Consider the following 13,294-nt stretch of genomic DNA (forward strand, 5'->3'; position numbering starts at 1 on the left):
ACCGCGGCGTGGGACATCGGCGGCGCCGGAGGAGGTAAGTACATGTTTATTATGTTTAACTAGCCCAGCCCGGCCCTCAGTAATTTTTAACAGCCAGATAACCCCTTTAACCCTTTAAACAGAAAGTTCCTTTGTATTAAGATGAGGTGCTTCAGTGTTCTAAGGTTGCATTTAGATCTAGTCTTTTTTCCCTTCCATAAGGATAACATACAATGGAGGGCAGTAGTATATTATTAAAGGGAAACTCCCTCCAAGTCAGCCTCTACCCCCCTTAAAGTGGAGTGAGGAGTGAATATCCACAGTAGGTAGTTATTTGTTCCTTCTATGTTCTGGGTGTCTCCTGAGTTACGTAACTGTCTGTATAAGGAGGCAACACCGGTGTACATTCAGCCAAAGCTGGGGATGTTTGCCATATAGTGGCATATGTCTCTTAAGGCCTCCGCTGAACGCATCCTCCAGATCCAAAAAGTGCAGCCTACTTCTCTTACTTTCTGAACAGACAGAGGCCTTTGTACTGAACTCACACAGCGGCATTAAAAATTCAGGAACTAACAGTCTCCTGTTCCCTAAAATATGATATAGTTTATAATCCCAAACAGCCCCCTCATGGTTATTTTATGTACAGCCCCCTCATGGTTATTTTATGTACAGCCCCCTCATGGTTATTTTATGTACAGCCCCCTCATGGTTATTTTATGTACAGCCCCCTCATGCTTATTTTATGTACAGCCCCCTCATGGTTATTTTATGTACAGCCCCCTCATGGTTATTTTATGTACAGCCCCCTCATGGTTATTTTATGTACAGCCCCCTCATGGTTATTTTATGTACAGCCCCCTCATGGTTATTTTATGTACAGCCCCCTCATGGTTATTTTATGTACAGCCCCCTCATGGTTATTTTATGTACGGCCCCCTCATGGTTATTTTATGTACGGCCCCCTCATGGTTATTTTATGTACAGCCCCGCTCATGGTTATTTTATGTACGGCCCCCACATGGTTATTTTATGTACGGCCCCCTCATGGTTATTTTATGTACAGCCCCCTCATGGTTATTTTATGTACGGCCCCCACATGGTTATTTTATGTACGGCCCCCTCATGGTTATTTTATGTACAGCCCCCTCATGGTTATTTTATGTACAGCCCCCTCATGGTTATTTTATGTACAGCCCCCTCATGGTTATTTTATGTACGGCCCCCTCATGGTTATTTTATGTACGGCCCCCTCATGGTTATTTTATGTACGGCCCCCACATGGTTATTTTATGTACGGCCCCTTCATGGTTATTTTATGTACAGCCCCCTCATGGTTATTTTTTGTACAGCCCCCTCATGGTTATTTTATGTACGGCCCCCTCATGGTTATTTTATGTACGGCCCCCTCATGGTTAGTTTATGTACAGCCCCCTCATGGTTAGTTTATGTACGCCCCCCTCATGTTATTTTATGTACGCCCCCCTCATGGTTATTTTATGTACGGCCCCCCCCCTCTCATGGTTATTTTATGTACAGCCCCCCCCTCTCATGGTTATTTTATGTACGCCCCCCTCATGGTTATTTTATGTACGCCCCCTCATGGTTATTTTATGTACGCCCCCTCATGGTTATTTTATGTATGGCCCCCTCATGGTTATTTTATGTATGGCCCCCTCATGGTTATTTTATGTACGGCCCCCTCATGGTTATTTTATGTACGGCCCCCTCATGGTTATTTTATGTACAGCCCCCTCATGGTTATTTTATGTACACCCCCCTCATGGTTAGTTTATGTACAGCCCCCTCATGGTTAGTTTATGTACAGCCCCCTCATGGTTATTTTATGTACAGCCCCCTCATGGTTATTTTATGTACGGCCCCCTCATGGTTATTTTATGTACAGCCCCCTCATGGTTATTTTATGTACAGCCCCCTCATGGTTATTTTACTTACGGCCCCCTCATGGTTATTTTATTTACGGCCCCCTCATGGTTATTTTATGTACAGCCCCCTCATGGTTATTTTATGTACAGCCCCCTCATGGTTATTTTATGTACAGCCCCCTCATGGTTATTTTATGTACAGCCCCCTCATGTTATTTTATGTACGCCCCCCTCATGGTTATTTTATGTACGGCCCCCTCATGGTTATTTTATGTACGGCCCCCACATGGTTATTTTATGTACGGCCCCCTCATGGTTATTTTATGTACAGCCCCCTCATGGTTATTTTTTGTACAGCCCCCTCATGGTTATTTTATGTATGGCCCCCTCATGGTTATTTTATGTACGGCCCCCTCATGGTTATTTTATGTACGGCCCCCTCATGGTTAGTTTATGTACAGCCCCCTCATGGTTAGTTTATGTACGCCCCCCTCATGGTTAGTTTATGTACAGCCCCCTCATGGTTAGTTTATGTACAGCCCCCTCATGGTTAGTTTATGTACGCCCCCCTCATGGTTAGTTTATGTACAGCCCCCTCATGGTTAGTTTATGTACAGCCCCCTCATGTTATTTTATGTACGCCCCCCTCATGGTTATTTTATGTACGGCCCCCTCATGGTTATTTTATATAAAACCTCCTTATCCCCTATGGATTCATCATATACAGCACATCACCCCCATGGATTCCTTCTATACAGCCTTATGTGGGACCCCCCGGCATCCCACTTGCCCGGGTATGCCCCGTGCTGACTCCGGCCCTGTCCTCAGTGCTTAGACAACTCTCCCTATGTATGAAGGAGATAACTCTTGTTTGTAGGACAACCCTTTTACTCTAAAGGAAGCTTCCCAGATGTTTTCCCCCTGACAATAAAGTACCACTGCATGCGTCCAATGTGGGGTAGGGGGTAAACAGTATTTACTATACCCTTTTTGTAAAGCCTGAATATGGTGATCTGTCAGGGGCACCATCATAGTGATGGCAGAATAACAAAAGTTATTTGTGACCTCTTTGCAGTTTTCATACATGACGATGGTTCCCCTCCACTCCTTCGGGGTATTGACGTTATTAAAAAACATTTATAGTACATTTTATTATATTATATTGCATCCTGAGGAATGGCTCTCATTAGGGCTCAATTATGTTAAAACAATCCAATATTTATTGGACATATCCATATTACAGCTGTGAAATTTCTACAGTGATACACGTACAGGATAGTTGTCAGATCTTAGGAAAGTAGTAGTAATTGTATTACAGAGTGTGTCATACCATGCATATAATTGTTCACTTTCTGGAAATCACATCACAATTCTAAAGTAGATTATAGAACTATGGAAGAGATTCATATTGAATGTAGGCGAAGGATGTCAGTGGTGTTTACTGTGTGAGCCAGAACGTAGATGACGGGGAAGTATTATGTAATGGTGACAAATGGGGAGAATATTATACACAGGGTTATGCCATTTTAGCCATAGATCCCAATAGAAGAGAAATATAAAATATGAGTTTATTAATATATATATATATATATATATCTGTGCAAACAAGCAGAATCTTAGGTTTAAAATCCACAGGATATGCCATAAATAGATAATAGGAGCCCTAACTCTTCAAGTTTTTTTTTTTTTTTTTTATTATTATAGATTTATGCAATGTACAAAATGAATGCTTGTCTGAAATGTATGACTTAAGGTTTGTTACTATAAAATCAATAAAAATTTAAATAAAAAAAAAAGTTGAAACCCCCATAATCTTACCCTGTTTCCCCTAAAATAATACATCCCCCGAAAATAAGACCTAGTACAATTTTGTTCAATCTTATAAATATAAGGCCTCCCCTAAAAATAAGACCTAGCAATCACCATTGCAGCAGCTCCCCCCATGCCATACATTAGTATTAGTAAATCTTTTAGATGCTGCACAAGGTTGTGACATGGGAAAGAATTCATGGTATAAAATCACTGACTGTTGTACTGCACATGTGATACCAGCAGCTACCAGGATAAGAAGGGTCATTTATGGAAAGTGCTTTTACCCAAACATGAGAGACTGGGGCCAATGATTCTAATAGAAATGGAGTCACAAGAAATACAGCATGAAATTCAGAGTTTGGAGAGTTATAAGGATGTTAGAGAAGTTGATTTTTTTGTTCAATGATAAATGTAAATTCTTGTTCATGGAAAAATAAGACATCCCCTGAAAATAAGACCTAGTGCCTCTTTAGGAGCAAAAATTAATATAAGACACTGTCTTATTTTCGGGGAAACAGGGTAGGTAAATTACCAATATACATCTATTAATAATTCTGCTCAGATTTCTTGATATATAAAGTAAAGCATCTTGGTTTAAAAATGTCTTTAACGTCATCCGTCAGACATTCTCAAATTCGAGGTCTGGAGTAGTGCCCCCGTCTATGATACCTTGACAGCTGGTATGGATCAGACTTCTTCATGGCACAGCCCAGTAACTGTGATACATCATTGTTTATGCAGCAGAATATTTCATCTATATAGCGAAAAAGGCGAGAGTACCTCACAGACACGCCGCGGTCCAAGAACCTCGACGTTTGTTTCACCCTGCGGCTTCGTCAGATGTCTCCTGACGAAGCCGCAGGGTGAAATGTGAAATTGGACCGCAGCGTGTCTGTGTTCCTTCTGGCAAGATGACGCAAGGTATACATAGGTTTAAATATCACGTTTGATTTCGGGATATACTCTCTTATCATGAGACTTTTCCCTCTTCTCTATTCCCAGCCTATTAGATCATCATTTAGTTCCTGTGGGTCATTTTTGGATTATGTATTGGTGTCATAGATGCTGGTAGTGTTGTACTATTTTGTCCTACGCTTTACTTTGGCCATTGTTATTCATTTACTTTTTACCTATGAGGACATGTTATAACTGGCATTGTCCTCATAGTCTTCTGGCCTCAGTCTCTTGCCAGTTACACATTCACGCTGTGGTAGCTTCTACATCTACCCATTTTTAGCCAGTCATTGTTAGTGTGATTTGTTTCACGGTCTCTCCTTATCATATGTGCTTTTGTCATTTCTATGTTCACATTCATGCTCTTGTACTATTATCATGCTTTAATAAAATATTGCTAGCTCTTATTGATTACATGGTTTTTGTACTCTCGCCTTTTTTCGGTACGTATTAGTGGCTTTGAGCCGAGCGAGTGGATGCATTTGGGTGATGACCCCCCTCTTTGAGGTTTCTTTTTTGGTCGGTTAACGAATATTTCATCTTTGTCACCTTCTTGTTCTGCAGATTTAATTGAGACCCTGTCTGAAGATCGTGCGCGTCTACTCGAGGAGAAGAAGAGGCTGGATGAAGAAGTTTGCAAGATAAGAGGTTTTGTGTCCTCGACTCACACGGTTCCTTCCTCTGAGGCTGTTGGAGTTTTTGTGCCTGAACTTCCTTGTGAAGATGAAGACCGAATGGAGGCCACTTTAGAAATCAGCATGACCGCTGTTCAGTAAGTTCCCTCGCTGTTTAGACGATTTACGCCTCTTACTTTTGTATCACTGGTAACCTACCGAGCTGCACACAGAGACCATACAAAGAAGAAGTGCGTATTACTTAGTGTTGTGTAACATTTGCTTTTTTTGCTACCCAGTTCTCATTGCTGAGTAAATAGGACAGTATTATATGCAATCTTTTTTTTCAGAGATTGTTTTTCTAGAATCTTCTATTTTGATTGTGAATTACAAAAAAAAATTATACTTAATATTTTTGGGTCTAAGCAGTAGAGCTTTGACCAGATAGATCCCATGGCTGTCTGCTTTTCAAGATTTATTTCCCATTTTTGATAAACATTTCTTTTTAGTATTGTAAAGTTATCTAACCATAACCTATAGCACACTGTGCTCTACATGGATTCCAGGGTCACTGGAGCTGCTACTGAATCAGGTGGGAACAACTAAGTGATAAAACTAAAAAAAGGAGGGCTCCTTTTCAATAACATTTACCACCAGCCATGACTTGATCCACTTGGGAGCCAACAGGTAGCTATAGCAGCCAGGAGCCTTAAAAATGCTGGATGTGGATGTTATGTTTTGTTCATAAACAATTTATAAGGAAAAAATTATTAAGTGAATGATAGAATTAATAGTAAATAATTGGAGAGTGCATTTGCCTTAAATGTCTTTCTAGATATAAATATTTGGTTCTGTATAATGAAATCACAATATTAATTATACCACACAGAAGAATTTATAAAATTTAAAAGCAGGTGTAAATATACTAAAATATGTGTTTGGGACACTGTCAAGTAAGATGGCAATAGCAAAAAAAACTGTCTTCGTCCTTTACAAAGAGGGAACCTTTTTTTAGGTTTTATAAGGATTTAAGTACCTTGAATTACCAAAATTATAGTTGGGTCAGATGGCTGTCCAACAAATTGGTTTCTTGATGTTACAGATTTTATGTCAAAGAGTCCCTCATTGCTAAGAATTAGGTAGTTTTCAGACAATTGTATTTATTAAAAGCTGTTTCCCAGGCTTAAAGGGCACCTACCACCCCAATTCTACTTATAAAGGTAGAACGGGTGGTAGGTGGATGAATGGGACGTGAGGATTAGCCCTTTTTTGGGCTAATCCTCACGTCCTGGCCATCTTTTAGAAAACTTTAATGAAAGCATATGTAAATTTTTTTATGCGGCTACTGGAGCGTGGAGTAGCCGGACATGAGGCTACTAGTCGCGGCTACTCTCGTCCGAGTCCCCCGGCATCTGCGGCCTTCTGCGCAAGCGCAGTAGCTCCGGCCTCTGAGCCGCGGCTGCGCAGCCGAAGGCCTGCGTTCTGCGCATGCACAGAACGGCGGGGACTAGGCCGGGGACTAGGACTACGACGAAGATTACATGGTAGGCGGAGTAACATGGCTACTGGGGCGGGGAGTAGCCGCGACTAGTAGCCTCATGTCCACGCCCCAGTAGCCGCATAAATAAATTTACATATGCCTTCATTAAAGTTTTCTAAAAGATAGCCGGGACGTGAGGATTAGCCCAAAAAAGGGCTATCCTCACGTCCCATTCATCCACCTATCACCTGTTCTACCTTTTATAGATAGAATCGGGGTGGTAGGTGCCCTTTAAAGTACCTTTAACGCAGAAATTAACATAACAGGTGATAATGGTAAACTTTATATTACACAAGGCTGACTTTTTTTTTTTTTTTCATAAATCACTAGATCTTGGGATGTAGAACAAAATTCTCCTATTATCCCTATTACCTACAGTATGTGCGTCAGTTTCTTTGCTATCCACATCAGTTTAGAATACCCTTACACTATTTGTATCTCCTAGCTGTGCTGATTGCTCTTATGATCCGCAGTATTGTAAACAATATATCTCCCCTGTTCAGTGTCTCCTTCCCAGTCTGTGATTCTACAGGGCTTTCTCTGTCTCTCTCTGCACCTCATGCTGCACTCCTCACTTTCTACTCAGCACAGTGCAGGGAGTCTATTAATCCTTAGTGCTCACACAACAAAGCCTATACACTTTATGTAATTGTTTCACTGCTGGTTTCTACTACTTATAACATGCTCCACTGTGTCATGAAAGTTGGCAGCCTACTTCACCGTATGTACACTATGCAGTGTTCAGTGGATTTACCTGTAGGAATCTCATTGGATTTGCTGCTAAATTATTGAATGAGAGAACACAAGGTAAAATGGGAAGTGAGGGCAACCTCCAACCTCCATTGTCTCAGCTTCAGGGCAAATATAGGAAGTGGTTAGTCTGTGCCCACTAAACTGCTGCTGAAATAGATTTTTGACAAGCAGCTAAAGAAAAAGCCATAAACCTGTTTGTTTTTTTTAAGGGGAAATCACAAATGACATTTAAAAATCATTGTAACATTGTAGATAGACTTTGAGTAAAGTAGCTTCTCTGTGACTTTTTGTGTGCGGCTTGTTTCTCCTGTAGTGAACACTGTATCTGAAGGCCCAAGTACACAGCGGAGAGATAACCAAAGGAGGCTAATAATTCACTTTTCCATACCTTGGGAATATTTCCCTTGATGATTCAGTTCTCGAAGGTTATTAGACTATCCACCTACTGTAAAGAGTTAAGTCATTAGATACTTTATTAGGTTCCTTTATCTCTCCGCTAACAATGGGGGACAGGAAAGAAAGTTGATTTACACTGACAAAAAAGAAACAATTTTTTTCTTTAATAAAGTATATCATAAAGTTTACTATTATCATTATTCTATTATTAGAATAATTACTATTAAATATTATTATCATCACTATTGAGTTATGTTATTTTGTTAAAATAAGCTTTAAAATATTGTAGACCGATTCTGATGAGAGGTCCTTAAAGGCATATTGGCGGGTATTCAACACCCAGCAAACCCCTTTAATGTTGTATTGCTGAAATTTTTTTTTAATCTCTGTACATTTCCTTCATCTTTTTTACAGTGATGTCACATTGTCAGAGGAAAAACAAAAGATTATGCTGCTAGAAAGAGTAAGTATGGGAGTCCAGGAACATAGTCCCTTTGTTAGAAGTGAGCAGACAGCGCTATCCTTATAAATCCAACAGATTCAGCTTTCTGTATGCCTGAAAGTGACATACCTAATAGGCAAAGGCTGAAAGTTCACACTCTCAAACCGTACATCATGAGTATGACTGGCTGGCTGTATACTACTGGGGGATGGCTATATACTACTGGGAGCTGGTTGGCTATATACTACTGGGGGATGGCTGGCTATATACTGGGAGACTGTGACCAACCCATTTCCCACCCTCGGCTTATACTCCAGTTAATAGGTTTTCCCACTTTTTGGTGGTAAAAATAGGGGCCCTGGTTTATACTCGGGTCGGCTTATACGCGTGTATATACGGTAAGTTCTCCGTTTTACTGGCAGCATTAGGCTGTCACTACATTACTTGGCCTGCAATGTATCTGTGTAATAATACATTGAGGTGTTGTAAGCCGTACATGTAGTATCTCACCTGGTTGTGTGTATTCTGCATTTATTCGTGTGATATTACCTTATATTTGTGTTATTGTTTGACAATTTATGTAATTCTTTCTATTTTCAGACATTACAACAAAAAGAAGAAGAAAATAAGAGATTAAATCAGAGACTGGTAAAACCAAACACATTTTCCTTCTCTCCGTAGCATTTTTAAACTTGTTCTCCCCAAAAATGGAATTGGATAATGATAACAGCACTTATAAATATCATAGAAATATCTCCTACACAAGGCTATATTCACATGTATGAGAATAGCATTATATAAAAAAAAAATCAGGATGGGATAATGGGACAGCAGAAATCCCCTCTTCTCTCGCTGAAAATACAGAATTTTCAGGAATTTTCTGCCATCATTCTCTTGAAGGCACAGATCTTAGATTTTGAGGGATTTTATTAATATACAGCTCACAATGCTTCTTAACGAGACTTTGCAGTCAATTCGCATTACAAAGGACTCTTTAGGGGACAGAGGTATAATAAACCAGGACTTACCGTTCCTGGTCCACACTATACCAACAAGGCGTTAGGGGAGGCAACTCGGCCAATCACTAGTCGGGGCAGTGACTCGCCTAACACTGCAGCCACCCTTAGCGGCATTCACATGTAGCGTTTGTAATGTGTTTTGAAATGCAATTCAAAGGCTTCAGGGAGGAGCCTGGCCTGATTGCATTGCATAAACATTGTATTAATCATGTATTTTTGTAAACTTAATGTAAGAGTTGTGTTAAGACTATGTAAACAAAAAAAATTAACAATCTATAAACCTAATGTTAACGCAACACAATTGCACCAATTTCCCCCCTGCAGCCTTTGAATTTTTGTTTCAAAAAGCAACACAGCATTAAACGGGTTGTCAGGGATTTTTCAAAAGCTATCTATGGTTATTAAAACAATAAACATCTTCTATTTTCTTCCTCTGGGATAATATATCTAATATATAAAGCTGTGTGTGTGTATGTATGTCTGCTAAAGGAATCTGCACAGTTGTGTTTACTGTCACCAAATTTTGCACACTTGCTCTCTGCGACTCAGGCAACGTTAGACTAGGTTTGAATCTAAATTTTCACCCTGCCCTTTCCAAAATACATTCATTAGCTACCATATACAGGAGCCATTGTCTGCTTCTGTGGCAGAAGCTGGGTCATGATTGGTTGCTGTTTTGCTACAGGTCAATAGTATGAGCTCTGAGCTTTGATTGGTTACTACAGACAATGAGTATAAGACAGCTCATGCATGAGGTAAGATGGATAGTGCGAAACAGAGAGACAATGATGGACAGACGGGCAGTCCAGAGACGGACAGACGGGCAGTCCAGAGGCGGACAGACGGGCAGTCCAGAGGCGGACAGACGGGCAGTCCAGAGGCGGACAGGCGGGCAGTCCAGAGGCGGACAGGCGGGCAGTCCAGAGGCGGACAGGCGGGCAGTCCAGAGGCGGACAGGCGGGCAGTCCAGAGGCGGACAGGCGGGCAGTCCAGAGGCGGACAGGCGGGCAGTCCAGAGGCGGACAGGCGGGCAGTCCAGAGACGGACAGACGGTCAGTCCAGAGAGTCAGAAAGAGAGATACTTATAAAATAATGTTTGGTAACCCATTCTATTTTGTTACCGCTAAGAGCAGTCATTTACTATCCTGGGCTACGCCAGGAGCTACAGCTAGCAACTGCAGAAACCTTGTGCACATACAGGAGTTCCAGAAACGATTTGTAATAAATCTGTACTTTGTGGAGAATTTTAGACATGTGGGCTACGTGAGGCTCAGCCTAATCATAAATAAGCTATCCCGTTTTAGCAGTTCCATAATTATTTCACTATTATCCCTGATGGAAAGCGGATAGTGAATCTCTGATTTTTCTCACATCACACACTACTTCTCAGCATACTTTACTCACTTTATCACATAATCTTCAATCTTCCAGCTCTTCATATTTTTTCTAAAACCTATTAATTTAATAACAACATCTCATATTCGTCCTACATGCACTTGTACTGTCTGAATAATGGAATGTGAAAAATTTTGAGCCTAAAAATACAAGATTAAGATGACATTCAATTACCGGCACATATTTTTTGTTCCCTTTATTTGGTGTGAATATATTTTGGAAAGGATAGACTAGTAGATTATGTGTTATATCATTTACCAGTGACCCATTGCCTCTCTATAACACAGCAGTCATGATAATAGTGAATATATTCCAGGCCTGCGAACTTGTCAGGGTTTCTAAACAAATTATATGTGCTACTAAAACAGTTCTTCATATGTAAGTAGAAGAGTCATATATGGTGAAAGGGTCACGGTATGGAACATTATTCATCCTGACTGCTCAGTGCTTATTCCGTTACCTAAAATCTAATAAAGTAACATGTGCAAAATTGTGTTAAGTAGCGAGATACACGACTATCAGATAATGGAACAGGTAGCTTGATCAGTCTTTGTACGAAATATATACATAAGAGTCAATTTATATCTATATTTATATATGTGACTTCAACTCACCAATTCCATAAAAGACTATAGAGAAAAAAAAAGGCTCAGTGTATTATAGTTAAAGAGATCCTCCTGTATCAGTGCTCTCACACTCCTACTGGCTTTGCTGTAATAATTGCATTTTTAGAATATACATTTTTTTCAAAATTTTTGCTGGGTTTTGAACTCAAGGCAGCATTTTAGTGAGGTGCATTAAAATCTTACATTCTATAGAAAAGAGATTTTTTTTTAGCTCAAATGCCTCAATAGTCATGTTCTCATTTACCATAGGCTTGTATAATATATCTACAGTATATACTATGCATGTAAATATATGCAAGTATGTTTTGCTTACCTTTTTTTTACTTTCATATTTTTAGGCTGTTGTTGAGTCATTTTCATGTTCAGCTGTCCAGCTTATTCGTGGGTGTTAAGCACAGCCCCACAACCTAGTGCTTGACTGGCATCCTGTATAATGATGTTACACTCCTGGTGCTGGCTCCTCTATGTGCTTCCTGGTTCTGGCGCCCCCTGCAGCCTGCGTGTGTATGAGATACTCCTATACACATTACTGCATCCTGTATAATGATGGGACACTCCTGGTGTTCCCTTCTCTCTATACTTCCTGGTGCTAGCGCTCCCTGAAGTCTGTGTGTGTATGAGATACTCCTATACACATGACTGACAGCCTGTATAATGATGTGACACTCTTGGTGTTGGTTCCTCTATGTGCTTCCTGGTGCAGGCACCTCCTGCAGCCTGTGTGTGTATGAGATACTCCTTTACACACAACTTAAAGCCTGTAGCAGTTGTAACTGTTACTCCTATACACGACTTGTGTAGGTCATGTCTGTGTCTCTCACACAGACTGTACTATACATTACAAACAGATATGAGCAGGGTGAGGAGAGGGATAACGGTTGACATCATTTTATCGGGAACGACGATCCTCGGCAAGATGGTGGCACCCACTATGAAGCCCACTTTGCTGGAATATGCAGCAAAGACTCACCGGCTATGGAGAGGGCTCAGCCCGTGAGCCCTCTCCATGCTCCAACACCCGGCATGTGACGTAGTATTACGTCACATGTCGGTAAGAGGTTAAGCACACAGCCTGTGAAGCTACAGCGCAGAGGGATTCTAGTAAAGCCCATCAGGCTTCTTAGCATAATTTTAAAAGAATGAAGGATAACAAATATAAGAAAATATAAAAAGATTGCCATAGTCCCGGTTCCTGAGTAATTGCCCCTGGTTTATCTGGCTTGATTTTGATGGTAAATTTCCTTTAGGTTGGTATTCGGGGAGAACCATATTCTGACACCGAAAAGAAGGGGGGGATCGGAGAGCATTAAATTGAATACCGTATAAAAAATGTGCTGAAAACCCCCACTTCGGCTTATACGCAACTGTATAAAAAATAAACTTACATACTCGCCTTCGGAAGCTTCCTGCTGCTCCTCTTACTTCTATTCCATCGTAGCAGAGCGGGCAGAAACACTATGATGCCAAAACGACGCTGCTGATGACCTCATTGTGTGCGCTAGAGGGCAGAGCGCATTGAGGCATCTCAGCCCGCTCTGCTACGAAGAGAAGAAGGAAGAGGAGCTTGGGGGAGCATCGGAAGCACAGTACGAGTATGCAAGTTTTTTTTTAACAGCAGAGCTGCAGGACATTTTATTAGGTGGGGCTGTAGGGTATTTTATTATTTGGGGGGCTGCAGAGCATTTCAATAGGGCCCTGCAGAGCATTTCGTTAATGGGGCTACAGGGCAATTCTTTAATAGGGGCTGCAGGGCAATTCTTTAATAGGGGCTGCAGGGCAATACTTTAATAGGGGCTGCAGGGCAATTCTTTAATAGGGGCTGCAGGGCAATTCTTTAATAGGAGCTGCAGGGCAATTCTTTAATAGGAGCTGCAGGGAATT

General features: G+C 40.9%; 1 protein-coding gene across 2 annotated transcripts in view; it reads left to right on the forward strand.

The window, feature by feature from the left end:
• Window positions 1-13,294, forward strand: part of RB1CC1 (RB1 inducible coiled-coil 1) — a 92,040-nt gene that overhangs the window by 62,109 nt on the left and 16,637 nt on the right. For both annotated transcript variants that reach the window (XM_072151918.1, XM_072151919.1), the window contains exons 17-19: window positions 5,193-5,400; window positions 8,346-8,394; window positions 8,974-9,021. In XM_072151918.1, coding sequence (XP_072008019.1) covers window positions 5,193-5,400; window positions 8,346-8,394; window positions 8,974-9,021 — 305 coding nt within the window. The remainder of the gene's footprint in view (window positions 1-5,192; window positions 5,401-8,345; window positions 8,395-8,973; window positions 9,022-13,294) is intronic.

This window comes from Engystomops pustulosus, chromosome 5, assembly GCF_040894005.1.
Source record: "Engystomops pustulosus chromosome 5, aEngPut4.maternal, whole genome shotgun sequence".
In the NCBI taxonomy this organism is placed as follows: domain Eukaryota; kingdom Metazoa; phylum Chordata; class Amphibia; order Anura; family Leptodactylidae; genus Engystomops; species Engystomops pustulosus.